General features: G+C 35.5%; 2 protein-coding genes across 2 annotated transcripts in view; both read left to right on the forward strand.

Moving 5' to 3' along the window:
* LOC133521467 (uncharacterized) overlaps window positions 1–17,884 on the forward strand; it is a 49,644-nt gene extending 31,760 nt beyond the window's left edge. The window contains exon 3 of the mRNA XM_061856441.1: window positions 16,468–17,884. Within this exon, the coding sequence (XP_061712425.1) occupies window positions 16,468–16,857 (390 nt within the window). The 3' untranslated portion in view covers window positions 16,858–17,884. The remainder of the gene's footprint in view (window positions 1–16,467) is intronic.
* Window positions 1–25,308, forward strand: part of LOC133521466 (uncharacterized) — a 520,259-nt gene that overhangs the window by 272,543 nt on the left and 222,408 nt on the right. The gene's annotated exons all lie outside the window — the stretch shown is intronic.

Here is a 25,308-nt window from a genome sequence, read left to right on the forward strand (position 1 = left end):
TTTCTATTTATTGCCCTCATACGATGTGATGTGTTTGCGTCTAATTGCTAACACTCTTTTCACGCCTTTTACATGTAGCCGTACTGATTTCACCACAGTCATCATTATTTCCTCAGAAAGGACGTTTGTAGGAACATATTTAAATATACAGTCGCCAAACAATATGAATAGCAATTTTAAGGCTTTCTCTAGTAACTTCACCGCTTCGAAACCTGATTTCTTGACTTTCGCCCGATAGAAAACAATCACGACTCTAAAACGCACCTTAAAAAAAAACATTTCATATAATTTTTTGCATTTTTTTGCGCAAAAGCTAAATATATATATAGCTTTAAAAAATACGTAAATTTATTTTTATCGAAATCATAGATTATTCATTTTTTGTTAAAAATTCACTAAACGGCACGCACAACCATCTCGCTCACGCTTAGGCCCAGTGAGAGTGAGAGAAGATCCTGAACCCACGGGGCTTTAAGATAATAGGGGTTATTATAATTTTCATTTATTGGTTACGGTTGCGGTTAATTGGCCGAGCTATTGTGTTTGACTAGTAAATTGAAACTGAATTCAATTAAGTTGCACTACGAACGCTGGCGGTATAAATAATATTCAGAGGTAATAACTGAAATAGCTCTTATCAAACACCAGGCGGAACGTACCACCCTATATAATGGACCGGTCAAAGGAGTGGTCCGAGCTTACATTATATATCCAAAAATATGTATACTAGTTTAAACCCTATTCCATTGTTATAAGGCGAAGTATGTATACATTTCTTTGACGTAACCTTTAGTTATCACATTAGTAATATAACACTTTTACTTAGTTATTGAATAGGTACTGAAATCACAGCACGCTGAGTTCACTTAACAACAAAACACGTTAAGCTATAAACATTTTTTTTTGTCTTCTTCTAATTGAAGAAAAAGGATTACGTACATACTTTATCTTTTTCCTGCTTAATACAAACACGTGGAAAATCTAGAGAACTGCCTTTCTGTAGCTGTTGAAAAAGGTTTTACGATTAAGGTTTTTTTAAAGATGTAGCGTAGTAGGTAAATCGTCTATAGGTACACATATAGTACTTAAATTTACATGAAATGTTTATAATAAAAAAAATGTAAGTATTGGTCAAAATAAAAGACAATTAAAAAACTACTTATGTTTAGTTTTAATTTATTTATTTAAACTTTAATGCACAGTAAAAAATATACAGTGACAAAAGGCGGACTTAATGGCATTCTCTACCCGGCAACCTTTAGGCCGAAAAAGAGAAGCAAAGTTGGTGCGGGGTTTGTAAAGAACACTAAACTTGAGTAACTTGACGCTTAAAATTAATAGGCACAAATATAAATGTAATATAAAGATAAAATAAATATATACAACAATAATATATACCTATTTGTATATGAGTATAATAATTTTATATTATATGAAATTAATTTAAACTAGTCACTAAATATTCGCAACTTGTCAACTGGGAAATAGTATTTCTTTTTGATACTAATACTGAAAAAAAAATCTTTGATTGTAGTGCATGAATCTTAAAGACGGTGTTAGTGGGGCGCGCAGAAGTTTACCAATAAAATGATACCTATATTTTAGGTCTTTTACCGCCAAAAATTTAATAGAGGAACCTAAAACCACAAAACAACAAATTTAGAGATAAGACCGCCTGTTGTTAATTTTATTGTATGATTTGTATAGTTTTTGTGGTGTACAATAAAGAGTATTTATCCACATTGTATTGTATCAGACCAACAAAATAAACTAAGAACAAACAAAACAGCTTCAGGTTGTACCTATAATACTTATAGAATTTCATTCTAAAGGTACAAGTAGTAGGGTGCTACATTGGCAAAAATTGAAGAGTTTTGCTTTGAATTAATACTCCATTTGCCACATTTGCAGGATTATAATACGACAAAAAAATCCACTTTCACCAAAGTTATTGACACCAAAACGGGTATTTTGAGGGTCTTAACAGAAAATTATAAAAAAAAACCGGACAAGTGCGAGTCGGAATCACCCACCGAGGGTTCCGTACTTTTTAGTATTTGTTGTTATAGCGGCAACAGAAATACATCATCTGTGAAAATTTCAACTGTCTAGCTAGCACGGTTCATGAGATACAGCCTGGTGACAGACGGACGGATGGATGGATGGACGGACGGACGGACGGACGGACGGACGGACGGACGGACGGACGGACGGACGGACGGACGGACGGACAGCGGAGTCTTAGTAATAGGGTCCCGTTTTAGCCTTTGGGTACGGAACCCTAAAAATGGAATAATGTCCCTGGAAAAGAGCGGAGCTAGAAACAGGAGAAAATAAATTGGTCGGATTCAAATATCTTTATTATTTGTTTTCATTTCGGAAACTTATCAATCTGCCCTCGTATCTACATGAATAAAAGAGAACTTTATCTCTAGATAGTAATTTTGTCAGTATCTAAATATTAAACGGAAACCATTAATAGACTGCAAATTCATTAACGCCAACCTAAAACAATTATGCGTTTAAGCCAATTGGAAGACTGCTTTTCACTGTCGGCCTATCTTAAATAAATGGGTTATAGTTATAAACCCATAACTAAATGCTGAAATGTGAAATATAAACTATTATAATTTAAAGAACAAGTAGCATAGTTCTTGTTGATGCTAATTTGTGTTTAAATCACAACTTAATTTGAACATGAATTCATATCACATGAATCACATGATCTCTCGGCGATTAAACTAGCCATTGACTAGGTGGGTACAATATTTTCCGCCATATATTACGCGATGACACCTTTAATGGGCTACTTTTGAATTTCAACTGTCAAACTATCACGGTTCATGAGATACAGCCTGGTGACAGACAGACAGACGGACGGACAGCGGAGTCTTAGTAATAGGGTCCCGTTTCACCCTTTTGGTACGGAACCCTAATAAAGTAATGGGGTTTTAGATTATTTTTGTGTATAAAATGTATTTATCTTTATACTATGCCATAACTCATTATTCAGAGGAACAAGAGATTATAAACATATTACAATGCGCTTATGAACGTCAAATAAAGGTGAGAGTCAGAATGGCGGGTGTACCTAAATAAAATTAAATGAAAACCATACCATATTTTTGTACCTAATTTGTACTATTTAGTACCTCCTTTAAAAAAAATTGTACCTCACGGTACTTAAAGTTATCACCAAAAAACAGGTCACCCGCCATCCTGACAGTCAGAATGGCGGGTGTACTTTATTACGCTATGTTCCCGTGGTTATTGATAAATTCTATAAAAGCCAAATTTTTGTACCTTTTTTGTACCTTCATATTCAATTATAATACGAGTCATTTTATTTTTGGTTTCCAAGTTTTACTCATTTTATATTTTGCTTGCTATTACAATTTTGCAGGCGTTATAATTTTTCAAATTATCGATTTTATTTTTAAGAAAAAAACGCTAAGGTACAATTATTTTTATTACGCCAGGATTTAGTACCTTTAATGTTTAATCTGTTAAGTTCAAATAACTCAGTAAATCATGTCTTAAAAAAGGCTAGGCGCCAATTCAAAGAAATCTTCCTAAGAAAAATCATTTTTAAGACATGATTTTCTGAGCTATTAGAACTTAACAGATTAAACATTATAGGTACTAAATCCTGGCGTAATAAAAATAATTGTACCTTAGCGTTAAAAAAAGCTAGGCGCTAATTCAAAGAAATCTTCCTAAGAAAAATCATTTTTAAGACATGATTTTCTGAGTTATTTGAACTTAACAGATTAAACATTAAAGGTACTAAATCCTGGCGTAATAAAAATAATTGTACCTTAGCGTTTTTTCTTAAAAATTAAATCGATAACTTGAAAAATTATAACGCCTGCAAAATTGTAATAGCAAGCAAAATATAAAATGAGTAAAACTTGGAAAGCACAAATAAAATGACTCATATTATAATTGAATATGAAGGTACAAAAAAGGTACAAAAATTTGGCTTTTATAGAATTTATCAATAACCACGGGAACATAGCGTAATAAACTACACCCGCCATTCTGACTGTCAGGATGGCGGGTGACCTGTTTTTTGATCATAACTTTACGTACCGTGAGGTACAATTTTTTTTAAACGAGGTACTAAATAGTACAAATTAGGTACAAAAATATGGTATGCTTTTCATTTGATTTTATTTAGGTACACCCGCGATTCTGACTCTCACAAATAAAGCTACACCGGCTGTAACCCTACGCCTCTGCCCGAGAAGATTTAAATCCCTGCTAAATCGGAGGAGGGTATCCCAATACGGGATCGTTAGGGAACTCGGCGGGAGACATATATTCAAAACATTACATCTTATAATGAACATGCATTAAATTAAAAAATACTATCGTTTTAACTTTAACTATACAGCGTGTATTTTTGATATAACCGCAAACTTAAACTAGACGTAGATTTTAGTTCTATAAAACGATTCTGAAAGATTTTTTTAATTTAGTCTTAACTACCAGAGCAAAGAGCATATAATCACTACGTTTTACCAGAGCATAATTCATTTTTGATTTTTTTTCGAGCGGCGATGTATTTCGTACGTCATAGTCACTTGTGACAGCTGTGACGTCGCGTCATTAAATGCTACGGTTTGAATTACCTATAAAACAAGTTGTCATTTCGTCGCGGTTGTCAATAAGCCCTATTTCCACATAGCTTCAATTTGAAATCAACCTTAGCGACAACCGACAATGTGGTACCTTTTGGTCGTCACATTATTATACATCTGTCAGTCGTCAAATAACTAATGTATTTTTTTAGATTCCTCTGTCGCGCAGTGGCGGCGCGTCACAAACATTCGTAGGGAACCCGGAGCTAATTTTGCTTTCCTTTTCTCCATGAACCGATCGTGAAAGTACTCAACGGGCTGAAGTTTAGACAAGCCGGTGGGAATCGAGTTCTTTGAACGATCCGCCACTGCTGTCGCGTATAATTTTTAGCTTTTATTGCGGACCAATACAATAACCAATGTATAACCAATAGAGAAATGAGTAGAGTTTTTTTATTTTGTCTATTGTCTGTGAGGGCATGTCCTCTTAATAGCCAGAGCGTGTGCCTAACGAGCCGCCCCGGGTCGCCGCAGCCGCAGCGACCGCGGACAATCATCGCCCAGTTTCAATTTACGCGGTTATCACACTAATACGGATCCGCACGCCGCTCCGGTGTGTGAGCGAGACAGCACTATGCACTTATAAGCGATGTCCCACTCGCTCACCAGAACGGCATGCGGGTCAGTAGGTATCCAAAGTGAAGACCGCCTTGGGCTACCAGTCACGTGCACTGCTCTTAAAAAGCAAAAATAAATAAATGAAATATTATATTATAAGCCTATACGGTGTCTCACTGCTGGGCAAAGCCCTCCCCCCTCGATTTCCACTCGTCTCGATTTTGAGCAATCTCCGGCCTGCCGTTGAGATATGCGTCCAGGTCATCCGCCATCTCCGTCTGGGCCTACCTGATCCTCGCCCGTCTTGCCTATACCGTGGTTATTTTGGCCCACCTTTGTGGGTGCATGCGGCAGACATGGCCGGCCCAGTCCCATTTCATTTTGGCGGTCTTAGCTCCAACATCAGTAATGCGTGTTTTCGAGTGCAGCTTAGAAGTACGGATTCGGTCAATCTGTTTTACTCCTAGTATGCTGCGCTCCATAGCTCTTTAGGAATATTATGGGACAATTTTAAATGTACACAAATCAACCTATAGTTCAAGTGTAAGCTCAATAAAGCTTGTGTAGTGCAGTGTAGACAGATATAGATAAATACTTAAATACATAGAAAACATCCATAACTCACGAACGAATATATGTGATAAACACACATACAAATGCCCATACCAGGATTCGAACCCGAGACCTCCTGATTTGTAGGCAGGGACACTACCGATTAGGATAGAAGGCCGTTAAATTCTTATAGGCCTATCAGTACCTATATTACCGAGTTCATAGAAATAATTACGACCGAGATATCGTTAAAGCTGTCACGGACACGGACAAGAAATTTGACGTAGACTGCTTTAATGTTTTCTGAAGACAAGCGGCTGAAGTGGCAATACTGAGATATATACCTACTTCATTGCAAATAGATTTACAGTATTAACAAAATAATAGACGACTGCTTTTCTATACAAACGTAGTCTCAATTTTCCTCCCTGGATATCGACATTATGGAAAACATTTTTTTTTCAAGCTTGCAATGAAATTTTGAGAATTAGGTCCGAAAATACTATGTATCCGGTGCGATGAGTAAAGATGATATGTAATGGAATTTCATACAGCATTACACACCTAGGCCTTTAAAGCAACCTTATGTTTTTATTAAACGTCAATTTGTGACACGTCTTGGCATTCAACCATCAAATAGTAGTAGATTAGTAATGTAGTTTTAGCTGTGTAAACATACAAATAAAACAAATTGACATTTTTTTTTCATTGCATGTGTGAGAAAAGCACTATACAAATCTTGGCGCGATACGGGGTTGCTGGCCGCGTATACCTATCCGGCTTCGCTATACAATGGTCGTCTATATCTACTTGGCCTGTAACCCTTCGTTTCCCTGCTTCTATAGTTAATGTACTATTACATAAACTGTTGTACCGGGTGGGGCCTGTAATACGAGCAAATTGTATTCCTTCAACGATGACACTTTAGTTCAATAACGTTTAAAAATTATGAAGGCTTTAAGCTTTCTTTACTTTATGCATATTAAATATTATCTTCAATGGACGCGATTATCATTGTAATTGACGTTGCTTGTCACGCTTTAAACATAACATAATTTCGCAATATATTGTCTCGGAATAAACTTTAAAATGTACTAAAATCAAAACACAAGTTATTTTGAAAAGTCGTGGATTAAATGTTGGTCAGTTTGAGGAGTACAGCCCACAGTTAGTTAGTTTTTATTCCTGTTACAGGCACCCGCATATTAACCATGGTTATGCCTCTTCGTTAGACTTTTTTAGATTTATGATTATGATAACATTTAGGAGCAAAACCTTAATTCCATAAAAATATATATGCTCTGACTCTTCTAATAATTAGAGAGCGGGTATAGCTGTCGTTAATATACATCTAACTGCGTGTTTTTTGTACAATATTAATATCCAGAGACGGAAATTGGACGTTTGTATAGAAAAACCGGTTACATAACGTCATTAACCGTTAGCATTGGAAAATGTACAGCCAAAATTTCAGTCACCAATAATCTATTTCAAGTCCACCTTGCCTGTCGCTTGAATGATACCATCTGTCATAACTTGTTTCGAGCGTGAAATCCTAAAAGGCGTTGGTTAAAATACGGCTACGAGTTCGGGAAAATATCGTCTCACTTTCGAAAAGTGACGCCAGATGCAAAGCTGTTATGGGTATTTCAAACAATTTCGAACTTTATAGGGACTGGATTGGGTACCTACCTACCCTTTTTTAGTAAAATCAAAGAGTTATTGATAAAGAGATATAAAGTCTAAAAAAATATCGTGCCCCAGCCAGAGTTAGACAGCTAAATTACATACATACATACATATACATAATATAACACTATACGGCTTTATAAAGACTTATTCAATAGAAATGGCAACAAATATGAATGAATGATGATACATTTTGTTAGCATTTGACATCTAATTAATAATTATCAAATATTTTAACTGGGAATTGATATACATGAGTGATTTAAGTGTATAAACTGTTGATAGAATCATGATCATGAATATCATGATTTCCCTAAAAGGTTGCGAGATTAAGAAGTTATGAAGGTGAATTGGATTGTTTATATTATTTGCAATTTCTATTGAACTCGGCTTTACATATGTTTTGTTGTCACTGAATTTAAAACGTCAACTTTTGGTTATCAGCGTACAGTGCCATCTAAATTGGCTAGCAAATTTGAAGCACGAATCTGAAATTTTACACATTTAATGCAATGAAATCTTGGTAAAATTACATTAGTGGCAGTATTTTTTTTTGTTATATCCTTGCTGACCGAGTTAATATTATTATCTTCATTTCACTTCAATAGACCGCGCGCCAGGAACAATTTCCACGATCAATCGCCTCCCTCGCTTCGCAAAACTCGTGTAGTGGTTAACGGCTAGGTATGATGAACACTCGTGGACGTCAGACGTTGGTGGGTTGAGGAATGGCAGCCACTGAAATACGTAAAACAAAAAAATATTGTTATCGCTTGATACTTTGTCAAATGATAGTCCAGATGCTGTCGTTAACTAAAAAAATCGCCAGCCGGTTATATCGTGGTGGTAAGAATATTAGCTGGTTGGATGAACATTTAAAAAATAAGCGCTATACCTTTTACGATAGCAATAACAAATCATGAAACTTTGCATGTAGCATTTCATCAGGCGTAAACGCCTGAAAAACCATCAACGGATTACGCAATTTACACATTACGCATACTTTGCCGCACATAAAGTGGTAAGGCGCAATTTTTTTACATGTTCATTTTACAGCTGACGGTCATTCCACTGCGATAGAACCGGCTGACGGTTTTTTAGTTTAAAACAGTATCTAAACTATCATCTGACAAAGTATCAGCCGGGAGGCGATGACTGACGAAATATGCTCCTGGCCCGCGGTCTACAATGTCACCTCGCTTGTCGCTTGACCTAGCATCGCCGTTACATGCATGCGCAATTGTTCATTGAACTAAAACATTTTAATGAGATAACTCATAACACTGATAGTAAATAACATTATCGATGAACTTAGTGAGGTGAACAGAGACGAATAGATATTTCCCTTTTAAAGTTATTGTGTTGGTATATCTTCCGAAGCATCAGTAAAACCAAACATTTTGCTAAGTATCTTTATTTTTGAGAGTCATAATGACGTAATCTTTTTGTGGGTATTTAATGGAATTATTGGAACAAGAATCGGAAACAGAAAAATATGTCGAACCTTGTAGTGATGTCTTTACATTATAATCAAAACTGTTTTTATATACCTAAACTTGTGACGGATGGTATATGTAGTAATATCTATTACATACTTATATATTATGCATCTCGATTAGTAAGCTTACATTTAACCTTAGACAAAGGAATATAAAGACATGTAAAGAAGTTGGAATTAAAAGCTGATTTAGATAGAGCAGTAAACTGATTTAGTGGTGTCTGTATTGTGAACCGTTAGTTTAAAGTTGTATCACCTACTCTATAATGTAAAGGGCCGTACAGCGCCGTCTACTTGAATTGTGAAACTAGAGCTTTATTATTTTGAACTAGTTTATGCGTCTTAGTATTCTTTTTTCTATGAAAATGAACACGACAACGTTATTTAGCCTTTTTGACTGGAGTAAGTCAGACAATTTCATGAAAAAGCCTTCATTAAAGCTAATTCATTAGGCACCCAGCATGGAGCGCCGTAATAAAGGCGTCCTACGAAGAAACGCTAAAACGATAACATTGCTCAGACGGTAAATTTCATTAACATTTACTGCGAAATCTGGGTGAAGACAGGTAAAGAGCGGAATTTATTATCCAGTTCATTGCCTTTCTTATCTCTTGAATAAAAATCCGGCTAAGTGCGTGTCGGAACACGCATAAAGGGCACACGATACTAAAATGCAAAAAACTTCCAAAGACCCTTAACGCTACTTCACCTACTTTCTCTAATTTATGAATTTTCTAGCACAAAATCTTGGTAATTTGTCTGGGCATCATTTATTAATAAAATATTGTAAAGATAATCTGACATAAAAGCTTTTAAAAATAATTTTCGTTATCAATATTTTAAGAGTAAGAAAAGAACCAGATCGGCGTCACAAAAGTATGAGGATTTCGTTTTTACCAATAGATACGAAACCCTTAATAGAATTTCCTTTTTAAGATGGATTAAAAATATTCAAGAACATTATACAAGAAGATATTATAGTGTTGTTAGGTGCTGTTTGAAAAAAACACTTAGTCCGGCCGCAGACGTTTTTAACCGTCTTCAAGATTCCTTCTCAGACGTTTTTAACCGACTTCAAGATTCCTTCTCAATTCGGTTGTATGTCATTTTTTTTTGTTACTTCATAACTCCGTCATTTCTGAACCGATTTAGAAAATATTTTTTTTGATTGAATTTATATAGATACAGATTGGTCTCGTTTTTGTCAAAACTCTGTTCTGATGATGGGATCCATGAGGAATTGAGGGAACTCTTCAAATGTGAAAGGCATACATATAGTGATTTTTGTATTTTCATAAACAAGTTTACATTTGATGTGGAACTGCTGATGCTGATCAGAATGGAACTCTTCAACAGCGCATAGTTCTCGCTTGGCGATTTGTCATCGTTATGTTTTTTAGGCAAATTAGGTTTTCAAGACATTTTTTTAAATTTATTTGTATGTAATTCAAAATCAACAATAATCTCTCTATCAACGGTCTTCATTGAAGTCGGTTTTTTTTATTAAAAAATATTATACATATACAATTGTTTATGTTTACCATTATAGTTTTTAGAGTCCTAAATTACTGGAAAATACGTTTCAGATTCAGATTCAGATTTTTTATTGGTAAAAAAAAAATACAGATTTTTACAAGTCAAATAAAATATCATATTCTTAATTTAAGATAGACTTAAATATGCGGTATAGCTATAATTAAATTACAATTTCAAAATGTCAGTTGTTTACTAAATGTCAGGTAAATAATCGTAGAATAATGTTATAAATTGATTTAGAACTAATAACAAAATGTCAAAATATCATCAATTAATTAATTTAAATTACAAAAGAAGGATGCGTACAACATTTACCTACTACAAATTATCCCTTAGGTATTTCGAGTTCGTTTATATCATAACAGGCTAATTTAATAAGTAAAGCCTTTAATTTATTTTTGAAAATTGTGTCACTGCCTACATTTCTAATATCAATTGGAATTTTATTATATATTTTGGGCCCGAAGACGCTGAGAGATGCTCGGGCTTTGGCCAACCGTCGACGCGGGGGCGCGAGTAGATTTCGGGCGCGACATCTATCGCTTCTAATACCGTACGCTGAGTAGTTGTGCATATTAGCTCTGACGTATAGGCATGCAGTTAGTATGTATACACTGGGCAGCGTCAAGATTTTGAAGTGTCTGAACAGGTCCCTAGCCGGGTGGTCGGCCGTTTTTCTAGCAATGATTCGTAATGCTCGCTTCTGTAGTTTAAATGGTCTATCTCGATCAGCAGATGTGGCCCATAGATCCATTCCTTGTATGAGGATAGAATGAAAATATCCAAAATATGATTTTTTGAGATTGTCGGTAGATAACGTAGGGGCAAGCCTAGACAATGCAAAGCATGCCGAGGCCAGTTTATTGCATATTTGATCAATATGGGGAGCCCAGGTCAGTCCCGAGTCAATAATAAACCCGAGGTACCTAGTCTCCTGGACCTGTGGGACAGTGACGTTGTTTATTGAGATATCTAGTTGAGTATTACCTTTATTTTTTAGTTTAAAGTGTATTATGTTAGTTTTGTCTACGTTGAGTAACATCCCGTTAGCAGAAAACCATCGAGACATTTTGAGCATTATCATCGATAACGTGGATTTTAGTTGATCAATGTTGTCAGCGTTAACAATGATGCACGTGTCATCCGCGAACATTATGTACTCTGGATCATCGCAGGCGGATGTGATGTCATTAATTAATACTAAAAACAGGTTATTGCCCGTCGAGGAGCCGTTATTAAGTAAGTAAGTAAATATTCTTTATTGTGCACCGTACAGTTAAAAATAGTCAGGAAATGAAAAAACACATAAAAGTTACCGTTAGTTATAAACTGTACCCCTAGTGTAACTAAATTCGATTTCCAAACGTGACGTACGCGTTTGCGTTTAGTTTCATTTTGTATTGGATTTCGAAAGAGCGCGCCAAGCGGGACGTTTTGGAACCTCAAAATCCTATACAAAATGAGACTTAACGCAAACACGTTCGTCACGTTATGATGTCGATCAAAGTTACACTAGGGGTACAGATATGTTACAGTTTTATTAAAATACAAGTATCTATCAAAAGTATATGATATAGAAAAGCTCTCAAATTAAAAAATAACATAATTAATATTATTGGGTTTCGTATGAAATTGGCAACACTCGAATTGCCATTCAAAGCTTTACTCTTTTAAAAGGTTTGTGAAAAAGTCTTGATTAGTTAAAGGTATTCACTAGGTGTCATAAGTATTGAGTTCTCTAGAAAGCATTGGGCCTTTCAGTATTGATTGATTACTAGAAAGGAGGTCAAAAAGTCGCAGTATGGTCGCAGCCAAAGATATATGACAAATAACTATTACTTTATAAATGTTACTAGTATTATACACGGGGTATGTAATATGTATAAATACCTATTTGTCTCTTTGTATTTCGGGTAGGTACTTATTTCAGAAAATCGTATCTTCACAGACCAACTGACGGTTTAAATAGTAGAATATAAATGACAGTTGAAATGGTAAAGTATCTACCAGTGGCACCATAACATTGACACTGCGAAATTTAAAAAAATAACTTTCTAAACTTAATTTTAAAAAATCCTCAAAAGACTGTCGCGTCACTAAGCGTACAGTCAACTACTAATATATGTTTACAAAGGAGTAAGGTGAAAAAGTGTAAACATATCTGTTACGTCGACTGTACATTGCGGCAAATTCCGGAGAGGTCGGATCTTTACAGGTACATTGTGCATAATTAGACATCGTAAATTCACAGTAAAGGCTACCTCACACTAGGGTCTTTTGAGCGTTGGCGTCTAGTTAGCGCTATGGAAAATGGCGTCAGTGCGCAGTTCTATGCCAACTTTGCGTCAAGCATCAGCCATAGACGATGACTAGACGCCGACGCTCAAAAGACGCTAGTGTGGGGTGGCCCTAGTCGACGCTCGGTAAATAAATTGACGCTTGTTATATTTGCTCGCTCATCTAAGTCAACTAATTAAGTAGCGGCCATTATTGAGCTTGACAACTATGTAGCGAAACATTTTGACACTCCCTGTGCGTTTGGGATAAGTGGTTAAATTAAATTCCATTGAAATTGGCGGTGAAATTTAACTACCCAACGTTCTAAGCAAGATCAGATCTTGCTTGCGGGCAATTGAATTGCTAAGTACGTACGTACGTAGCCTAGGTATAGTTTTAACATATGAAGAGTAACAATATCAGATTTCTTTATAAATGTGTTGTCGTATATAAGTAAAAAGTGGAAAATTATTATTAAATGAAAAAAAAAACCAAGGTTTCTCTTACCCCACCTAACCCTATATCTAGTAAAAAATATGTGCAGAGATTGACAATATTATCTATGATAATGATAACAATAAACTAGTGGCTCTGTGAGCTGTAAACCTCGCGAGCATAACTTAAAACTAAATAAATGTATGGCTCAGCCATTAAAAAACAAAACAAAACCGAATCGACGAAAAACTCTACTCTGTCATCAAAATTTTACGAGAATCAGCGAGAATTCCGACCTGAAGAGGAGGACATCTGGACATACATTCGTTGATTTTGGCCCAAGCTGAAACCTTTGCTTACGCTGGGTCAAAAAGCTTTGGCATAGTAGTCAACACGCAAACAAGGGAAATTATCCATACAAAATCTTCGTTGATTGCGCTATTCTGTGGCCTCAGAGCAGAAGCGGCGCCAATCGGGCCATCACTAGTGGCTTTGTTCAACGATTCCAATTTAACTGCCTTCGGAAACACGTTTTAAAGCGTATTAACTCCATGGTTGTTTGTTTTTGTTGTTCACGGTACTATTGTCGTCGAAAGACGTTGATTGCACATAAATTCCTGCTAGTATTTAGTATTAACTATCGTCTATTCCTGGATTATTGGTTAAGAGTTGTAAATATATCAGTAGATGATACTCGTGTGTGAAAGCAACCTCCTACGTTTGCTCAAAATAAATGGAAAGAAAATAAACCTCTCTTACGATATCGATATGTCACGGTATACCTACTACATAGTTACATACATGATGTAGTTCGAAGAAATATCTCCATTACTTAATACGTTGTGAATAGTTTAGCGTTCATAATGTAATACGCAGTCTGACTGAAAATAGTTATTACAGTAGAAACTGAAACATAGTTCTGGATGAAAGCAAAATATAACATTCTTTATAAAAATCAAGGTTTTTAAATTACTGTTTACCTCTACTTGTGTTAACGATTTCTTTCTGTATTGCTTTCTAGTATTGAGGTGTGCAATAAAGAGTATTTGTATTGTGTTGTATTATACTTTCTAACTATGTCCTGTTTTTAGCATTAGAAAGGTAAACAATATTGACGTGTTTTTTAAAAGAAAATCGCTTTTTAAAAATTAGTAACCAATATTTATGAAAGCAATATAATATAAATAATCCTACCTATATGATTCATAACTGCTGCATATTTCCGTAACTTTTCAAAAGCGTTTTCCAATAAAAAGACACGTTAAGATCCCTTACCTTCTTTCTAATGCTTAAACAAATATATAATGCAAAAACAAATAGCGTGAAACCGAAATTTACGCTGAAACAAACCCAAAACTGAAACCAGAAGCTAGGTCACACACTAAGAAATTAAGAATACATTATGAACGTAAATATATAATTAACATTAGGCTCTCTGGAAATCTGGAAATTGAAAATACATTTGTACAGTCAGCATCAAAAGTAGCGGATGAAATAACGCGCCAAAACTATCTGATATTCCGGATAACTTTTCAAAATATAGATAAATTTCTGGAATTCGCGTTCAGAAGTATATCTTTTACAGTCTTTGTTGTTCTATATTAAATACATCACTTTTTGTTAAGCTGTTACAGAATACGCTTCTATCTACACTTTGGAAGCGTTATTTGATCCGCTAGTTTTGATGCTGACTGTACTATCTGATGTAATCAATATTTATTTTTCTCGTACAATAAAGTATTTACTTACTTACTTACATTGTCTAGAGGCCTTACTCGTATATGTGAAATATCAAGTTAATTAAATAAACTTGAAAGTTTGTGATTACTTTGAATTTGAAGTTTGTTGTTGTAAGTATGCGTGAATAGGGGGAAAATATGGAATGAAATTAAAATATTTACCTGCTTAACCTGGATCCTAGTCTACCCCACCCAATTTTGTATCTAGATAATCATCCCAAAACGTCTAAAATGGGGGTGTTAATATTTATAAATGTGATTGACGAGTTCTAGCAGATAAAGTCACGAGTGAAATCAAGTAGGTTTAGTGGCCGGTACCCCTAGTGTAACTAAATTCGATTTTGAAACGTGACGTACGCGTTTGCGTTTAGTCTCATTTTGTATGGGTTTTTGAACAGCGCGCCAAGCGGGACGTTTTGGAAAGTCAAAAATCTCATACAAAATGACACTTAACGCAAACGCGTTCGTCACGTTATGATGTCGATCAAAGTTACACTAGGGGTACTGTACTTAGATTCTTTTGTTCGTTTTCACGAGATTCAAGCATAAATATGTTGATAAAGCTTACTGAATTAGGTCTTGTTATGTATTCTGGGATAAACCTTCTAAATACCCTCAACTTGTCTTACGAATTTTTAATTTCTTTATTCATAGGTACATCAGATATTATAACTATATTAAATTATGATAATCAGAAATGTTAATTCTATTACCATTTTGCTAACGAACCGTCATTTCTGTTAATGATCAGCAAACTCTACGTTCCGCAGAATCGTCCAATCTGAGGTTGTAGAATTATCAAATTATAGGTAAACTTTATTATAAATCTTAAAATAGTAATACTTGTAGACTAAGAGCTACTCCAAAATTAATAAGAATCTTAGGAGGCATTATATGCCTACTGTGGCTAGTTATTTGAAACTTCTTTTTCTAAGCTTTGCTATAGAATAACAAAAAGTGACCAAGTGCAGTCGCCATCAGATATATCGGAGCGGTCAAGGTGCTCACAAATATTTGAACACGCCTCTATTTGACAAGAGGTTACAGTGCGTGTTCAGATATTTTTGAGCATCTCGGCCGCTCCGATATATCTGATTAAGAGGAACGTATACCACGTAACTACTCGTCCATACATAAAGAAAAAATGTTTTTCCACTTCTAAATATTTTCCATACTCCATGATTTTTAGTATGTTATTGACAATGAAATATTAGATTTACGGGTTTTCGTTTTATTCAAATTTTGCGATACAAAAAAAAAACAAAAAAATTGAAAGCGAATACTATATAAACCTAGAATTTATTATGCTGAAGCGATCGACATCAAAATCAAAGTGATTTGTTGAGATTTAGTTACTGGAAATCATTCTCTCCCGACATGAAAATTTCATAAAAATATTCCATTATTTCATTAGGAAGGCAAATCTATTCTTCCCTCTTAACATTTAGGTTTAGATTAAATTAATACCTTTTTTCGACTTATTAGAATTATCGTATAAAACTGTTAGACATCTACATCATTAACGATTTTTCTGTTCCAGCGCCTGGATTTGGAAGCAGCAATCACTGCAAACTATTTGAAAGAGAGACAAGATGCTTTAGCTGCTGAACAGGCTAAGAAGGAGGAACAGTCCAGTGGGAAGAACAGTCCTCGACCACAGTCCCCTAACGGCGCAGTGCATAAGGATTTATCCAGGGTACCTTCCAAAGTGAGCCAAACCAATGTAGCGGATGAAAGTCATCGTTTCATCAAACCTATAATCTTAGTCAATGACAGACCCCCTGATGATCCTGATGATAAGTGGACTCAACTAGTAGATGTGATTTCACAAAGTGAAAAGTTTAAAGCTATTACGGGTAGAAAGAAATTTAAGCGAAAGTTCTGTAGAAGTAAGCGAATTACATTTAAAAGATCTTACTCGATAGCGTGACATGTACCTATTAAATTAGTGACTTTGTATGGTATATGAGACCGCGGCCGGATAAACGTCCCACTTTCTCGCCTGCTACAAGGCCGCATTAACATGTTATTCGTATAAAGATACAAGCAAATCTCGTCCTTATAGCAAGTGACAAAATGGGACGTTTTGCCGGCCGCGGTCACATATTCTTTGATTACGATTCGCATTTAGGTAATTTTTTCATATTTTTTATTGTTTGCTAAGTACCTTTAAAAGAAACATATATTGTACCTACAATTTATAATGATAAAATACATATTTAACCGAGATTCATTTGCGTAAAATAGGGGATTTATTTACGTTAAATATTAGTAATTTAAGTACGCAGTACGGAACTACACATTGAATGGTTGGTACGGTCACGTCTGAAAATATCGATACGAAAAAAGTGCCAAAATTATGTACACACGAATTTATTGCCCATATATTAAGGTAGTGGTTAGTTTTGGCATATTTTTCATACCGATATTTTCAGACATGACTGTGCCTACCTATGTTCTCAGAATTAATTTATTGTGATATCGTAATTATGTAAATCGTAAGTCACGTTTTACATAACATTAGGTAAGCATTACTTAAAACTAAGTACATTAGTTTTAAGTACCTACACGGGCAAATAATTGGTTCCAAGTTTCCCCTTTATATGAAATATAATCTCACTGTATGTACATGCCATTTAATGTCACGTTTAGTGTGACAAGTAGACGCTTAAAAATTTCATATAAAACTTAAGTTTAACTCAAACTTAAGTTTTATATGAAATTTTTAAGCGTCTACTTAACTCAATTTTATGTCAAATGTAGCAAGAAATAAAGTCTGCTCCATATTAATTTATTATGCTCTCAAAGTAATACAAGCAGGTGGTATGTGCCTTAACAAATTAGCCTTATTAGATATGCTGATTATACATTATCTAAATACATATTTGTATGTTTTTTGTATACATATAATGATCGTTAACTGGTACTTGTTTGTCTTGTTTAATGTGGATGTATAAAAAGGGTATTGTCCAATCTGTTTTGAATACTTATGTCTTGGCATACATTACAGTTAAGTATAGTGATGTGTGATGAAAATTATATAATAAGTTTTATTACTCGTACCTAGCCAAGATGGCAATCGTACACAATGACAATGAATGACAAACGAAAAGTAAAAATGTATCGGGATGTCCGTCACTACAAACATTCGTCGTATTTGTCATGCTACTTCAGTCAACCTCAGTACTTTTTTACCAAGCAACACTAACTGATATCAAAGAGAATTTGAAATAGAGGTGGATTATCAACAAAAAAAAAACGCCATTTAACTTTGATCCTTATTCTTTCACTGATATGTGTTAAATTGGTTAAATATCAAAAAGTGGCAAATGATATGTGTTAACTTTGTTAAATATCAAAAAGTCTTTTATTGTCCACGTTAAAACCTGAAATCAAATTTTATACAAACATTTCGTTATGTTTATGAAACAATTAACTAATATGTTAGCTAGATATGTTATAAATATGTAAATTAGTTCGGTAACGGTTTCTGTTGTTAATTAACTTAATATAAGTTTTGACGGTTGGCCTTGGAAAATACGCATGGTTTACGCATGTGTTGAAACACGTTTATTTATTTATTTAAACTTCATTGAACAAAATATAACCAACAACATTTTCTACCAGTCAACCATAGGGCCAAACAGAGATATATACAATTGGTGGAGAGATAACATTATATTTGATGAATTAAAAAGAAAAGCAGACTATACTTTTAAACTACATATATGACATAAATAAATAACGACTGCTGCTTCGTTCGTTCGTTGCGTTCGTTCGGCGTGCTTCGTTGGTGCGGTCACGTTTCACGGATGAACGACCAGCGTGTGGCTAGGCGCATCTTTTATTCTGAGCTTGAAGAGGGCAAGCGGAAACAGGGTGGCCAATTCCTCAGGTACAAAGATGTGCTTAAGCAGCACATGAAAAAGTGTCGTATAGAGCCCTAGCCATACGAATGGAGTGGCGGGCTACTATAAATGCCAAAGTAGCTGATTTCGAAGCTCGTCGGCGCTTAGAGCTGGACGCCAAGCGCGACGATATAAAAGCCAGACCACCCGCGGCTATGCACTATAATTACGAAAATGGTGTGCTCACATACCCGCAATGTTCGCGAACTTTTGGTAGGAAGATCGGCTACATCAGTCACTTGCGAGCACACCAGAGACAGCAACGGAGTTGATAGCAGTCGCCGTGGCCGAATCGGCCGTGGAGTTATTATTATTATTAAATAAATAAAAACGTACAAACTACCACATATAAAATATATCCTATAGAATATATTATTATTTGTGGATATTATTCGAATTTTCGTTTTAACTAATGTATCATCAGCTTGAAGAATGTTTACATAAAATACTCGTACAATAGTTTATTAGTAAATGGCATGATTGTGAGATGACAAGACGACTTTAACACCTTTCTTTACATCTGGCCGGGAGAAGTACAAAATCGGGAGTTATGGAAATCTATAGGCGTTTACTCGTTAGCAGTGAGACACTGGCACACTCCAATTGGCTAAATAAAAAACGTAAATGGTATATGTTTGAGTTCTCCAGGTCAAGCAGAGGAAAAAAATGTAGTTTGTCGGCTAGTCCAGCAAACAAGCATAAGTGTCGCCTGATAGTATGTAAGGACCCACATTAACTTATTGGCATATCGACATAAAAACTGTCGTTAAATTTGAAACATATTCTTCTAATGTTACAGAGCTCTATTAAGAAAGGATATTTTTAAAAAGATTGGAAATTGGGTTGAATGGTCTTAACAACTTCTCTATGGACAAAGTCGAGGGTGGAGCTAGTCTATAATATACGAAAAACCACAAATTTTAAAGGCCAGGTTTTATCAATTTGAAATTGAATTGATAGAGTTACCAATTTGTCTGCCGAAGTAAAATAATAAGTTAGTATTTCAAAGTCTGATAGGAATTAGATTATATGACTTCAAGGATAAAAGAGAAAGTGGACGTCATTAAATAAAATCAAAGGACGAATTTTTATGTTTATTTTTTTCATGGACCAGCAGCATTATTAAGAAGGGTCGAAGATTCGCATGGTTGTCCCTAAGTTTAAATACAGTGCAGTTATCAAAGATTAAGCATTAAATTCTGAACATACTGTATACATAATATACATGTGGCAGGCTTATTATGCGAGTAGTAACGTAAGACATTTTTTTCCTATATCTGTAGTTAACCTATTCGTTAATAATAGCAATGCAATAAATAGTACTTTTACGAATATGAATTTATATGAACGATCTAACAGAACCCTTTATTGTGTTTACTACAATAAGTGGTCGGTTTTTAGCAATGGACGTTTATGGTCTGCCTGTAGGGTTCAGATGGTCGGTATTTTATAATCTGTAATTATAGGCATAATTGTCACGTTCTAACAAGTTTGTAAGTGTGAAAGTGACGCATGACATGACAAGTGATAAAAAATGCGATGGTAAAAGGTATTTTATACAATTTTGCCTAAACGAGATTATCGATTTTCGGACCACTTGCCTTGGTACTATGGCGTTTAAATGTTCATACTATTCTAATAATAGTAATAATCAATACGCATTTAAATGCACAAAATAGTCGTAATATTGGGGTAATTGGAACGGCAATTAGAAATAGGTACATAATAAAAAGACATTTTATTGTTCTTTTTCGTAATTTAATATACTTATTTTATTGAATGCGTAAGGCGGGTAACTAAAAATATTTTTTTGTATAGATACAGCATCATAAACACAACTTTATGTATTCTTATCAACCAGTATGTTTTTGTGAGTTCGATAACGATATTACAATAATGAACGGCGGAAATCCATAGTACCTACACCGGCCAAAACCAACTAAAATATGTTTTCCGCAATATTTTTTTTTATAATAAGTAGGATTAAAATTTGGAGGTTTAAATATATATATCACGCTTCTTTTATTAAACGAAACGCAACTTTTATCCATCTGCCAACTTTGAATAAATTATTTCGCTGAAAGAAGTTTTAAAATGGCCAGTTATCAATTTGTTCACTCTATTTAGAAGTAAGATGTACGAGTAACAATGAACTTCTGAACAAGATCAAAATATAACTTTTTATTGTATGAGGGTACGATTTCACTTTCATTTACATGTCAGAATTTGTCTATTTTATTTTTTTAAAGCCATAATAATATTGTTACGGAATAGTGTGAGTAGTAGGTACAGTTTTTCTTGTCATGTTCAAGTTTTTATTGCAGGTTACCTCAAAATTCCCGTTATATTTCGTTATTCTGTTTTCACCATCATAATCTAGCAGTTATAACGATTAACTCGACGAAGGGACGACGCTTAAAAAAATCAACGATCTCCTTTTGTCGTAAATTTTATTTGGGAAACTTCGGATGTAAAGGTTCGGGGGGCGGTATTTTTTTACATTCTCCTTCATTGGATTATGAAGGAAAAAAATATAATTCTACGTATCATTTTCTTCACAGTAATATAAAAATACCACACCGAATTTTCAAATTTTGGGTCTCCGCTAGCATTCGGCTGGCAGGGGTTGTCCGTCTGGTCGGGGAGACCTTGTAATACAGGGAGGCGATCAGTTGAGTTCGAGGCTGGCTCAACTGTACTCAGCTGGGAAGAGGAAATAGCCGCTCAAGATCGCGAGAAATGGAGAATTCTTCTGCGAGCTCTATGTCCCTAATAAGGGGTAACAAGAATGCATCATCATGTTTCAAAATGTTTATAAATATTGGTACGGAACCCTAAAACACTATATGTCATTTAATTTTTGGTGCAGTATCATCACAAAACCCACGTTACGTGGCTACAAAGTGCTCATTCGCGTATTGTATGATTGTTTCTACTCGTAACTGGCAACTGTACCCGGCGTGAAATGAGTTGAGAGGACGAGTGCTCTACTAAAATTACAATGGGTGGACACTGGACGGATATATCGTAGCTTGTATTCAGGAAAATAGTGCACTAGGTATAGGACTTTTTACCAAACTGTGGTGAATCCAAAAAAAAGGATCCTATAATCTCTCATATGTGTTAAAATCTCGGTTGAGATATATAGAGAAGACAGAATTAAACTTGAATAAATATATAATATATTGGGACAGTCTCACAGATCGACCTAGCCCCAAACTAAGCAAAGCTTGTACTGTGGGTACCAAGCGACGATATACATACGTACCTATACATGTAGATAATATCTGTATAAATACATACTCATATGCATAGAAATCACCCATGACTCAGGAACAAATATCTGTGCTCCTCACAGAAATAAATGCCCTTACCGGGATTCGAATCCGGAACCATCAGCTTCATAGGCAAGGTCACTACCCACTAGGCAAGACCGGTCGATAAAATGCACGAGAACATTCCCCATACAAAACTGAGAACGTTCTCGAGAACGTCACAACTATAGCCGTATCCTTATCATATACAGACAAGAGGTTAATGTAAGTGTGCAATGAGCTTTTCAGCAGTAAAAAGTACGTTTAGAGTTGATGCCTACATAAGTATATTTCCGAGATTTTAAAACACAAATAGGTTGTCTTTCTTCTTACTTAAAAGTAGCTCTAAGCTTTGCTCAATTCATACGAAACCAATGAAACTAAACTTGTCCACTATTTACACTAGTAATCTTCTACGCTACGAAGCAATATTTACTAGATTTTCGGATATTGTCTTAATGTAGTTTGTATACTACGTACCTACCTTTTCACATCCAAAATAAACACGTTAGGTACGTTCAATAAAATATACAAATAAACAATAAAATGTTTAGGACATAATAATATCCGAGTATTCTTTTGTCACTGGTTGCTATGATAACGGTATCTTAGGCCATTTTTGAAACCCGCATTTAAATTATACCGACATATACTTTTATGATAGTTGAGCTTTTTCCATAATGTGCCATCTATTAAGAATATTATTACAAAGAAGTTCAACATATCTTCAAAAACAATGTTACTATTATTATTTTATTATTTATTTTTTTATTTATTACAAAATATATAAACATTACAGTCAACAAAAACCAAGGCGCTTATATACTAGAACAATTATATATATATACATTTAGATATTAACAATACACAAAAATAATACTACTGTCATAACTAAAATTAAATTAAGTACAATGCCACCATATACATTACATTACAAATTCATGCATTCGTTGTAAATTAAATTAAAATAAAAAGTTGCGAAAACTACATACAATTATTATTTAAATAAATTAAAAGTTTTCGACCAAATCCACCAACGCTGTCCGCAAACACGTCTATATGTGGGGCGTCGATGGACATGGCATTGAGCATAGCCAGGGCCCTCGCGGTAGGCGCGTTCCTGGCGCGGCGGGTGCGCACTGAGCTCGACGCGAAGAGCCGCTGCGGGCGCCTCGCCGGCAGCGCGCTCAGCCCCGCAGGACAAGGGCGCGCATTCGGCACAAATATACCCAATCTCTCTAGCACATATGATTTATTTACTGTACCATTGAGAATTCCATAATAATGGATCAACAGCAGCAGTTTGCGTCTCAGGTTAAGAGTCCTGAGTCCCACCATACCCAGCACGAAAAGAGAGGGATACATATAAGGGTAGTACCCGTAAATTCTCTTGTACATGTATCGCGCGAAACGTCTTTGAACCCTCTCGATCATTAACCTATACTTCTCCTCACTAGGGTCCCAAGTAATGGCTCCAAACTCCAGCTTGCTCCGGACATAAGCATTGTAAAGCATCATGGCCACAGTGGTATTTTTAAATTCCGTACTATTGTCAAGTATTATTATTTATTCTGTGCTATTGTCCCCTGGCTGACAGGTAAGAATAACAACAAGAAATAGTTGATCCACCCAAATAACACAGGTGTTACCATATACGATACATCACACACCTTATGTATCTCGAGTAATCCATCTTGTGTAGTTTTATTACTTTCATATGTCATCAGTGCCACAGAGATATAAAATTCGGGAGATTCAGTTTCAAGCAATTGTGCTCTGGAATTTTGCTATTAGATTTTATAATGCAAAGCACGGCCCAGAGCCGCAGAGGCACGCCAAGCCTAGGAGTTTCACGCATTTTAAGATAAATAAATAAATAATAAATATAAATAAATATTATAGGACTTTATTACACAAATTGACTAAGTCCCACAGTAAGCTCAATAAGGCTTGTGTTGAGGGTACTTAGACAACGATATATATAATATATAAATATTTATAAATACTTAAATACATAGAAAACACCAATGACTCAGGAACAAATATCCATGCTCATCACACGAATACATGCCCTTACCAGGATTTGAACCCGGGACCATCAGCTTCGTAGGCAGGGTCACTACCCACTAGGCCAAACCGGTCGTCAAAGAATCAAGAATGTGAAGCCTCTAATCAGTAATGATTAGAACACTCATGTGACTCACATAAAACATAAAATAAAATAAATATCATTTATTTCAGACCTTGGTCTATACAGTGTTAGATTTCCTTACTCTAAAATGATATTATCGTTGTAATAAATTTAACATAAAATTAAATTAAATATTTTAGGGTTTCATCTGCGAAGAAATTCAAAGGTGTATGTGAAGTCCCCAATCCGCATCGGGCTAGCGTGGGGACTATAGCCCGAGCTTCTCGCACATGAGAGGAGGCCTGTGCCCAGCAGTGGGACGTATATAGGCTGAATTATTATTATTATTAGGGTTTAACTGGAGCCAGGCATATATTTACTTACATCAGTAATAATTACGTACACTCAAGTGAGTTATATGTATGTAGCTACCACCGAGTGTACCCTGGTCCAGTACACAAGAAGCTGACTATCAAGCCTGTCACCCAGAGGCGGCGCTAGGCGTGGGCAACGTCCAAATACGTATGATTTGGACCCGACGTAAAAATGTATTTGTTATTTATTGCGATATCACAGGGCCTCGCTAAATATACCTTGCCCACACTACATTTTGTTCTTGCCCCGCCACTGCTGTCAGCTATAAGTATAACTGCCAGGATACTGTGCCGTGCAGTGCGCGCGCGCTTGTAGGCCGGGAACCCGTCCACGCGCGCATCCGCGAACATCCCGGATGCGGTGCACCAGCGAGGCAACCGCAACAATGCCCTGAAGGCACTATTGTATTGGATGCGTAGGTCGCTTAGCGACATTTGCGTATAGCTGGTCTATAGTGCACATGTATAGAAAGTAGTGCAAAAAGCTCGAAACAATGTTATTTTTACTGGCGCGGTGCAACGCCTGAATCTATCATGCCAGCATATTTGCTCTAGTCGCCAGCATCCTACGCTCCCTTTTTATATCCTCGTTTAGCCAGCTGCCCACACCGTCCCCAAATTGACGGCCACCAGACCACCCCACCAGTCGGTGGG

The sequence above is a fragment of the Cydia pomonella genome, chromosome 9 (genome assembly GCF_033807575.1).
Source record: "Cydia pomonella isolate Wapato2018A chromosome 9, ilCydPomo1, whole genome shotgun sequence".
In the NCBI taxonomy this organism is placed as follows: Eukaryota; Metazoa; Arthropoda; class Insecta; order Lepidoptera; family Tortricidae; genus Cydia; species Cydia pomonella.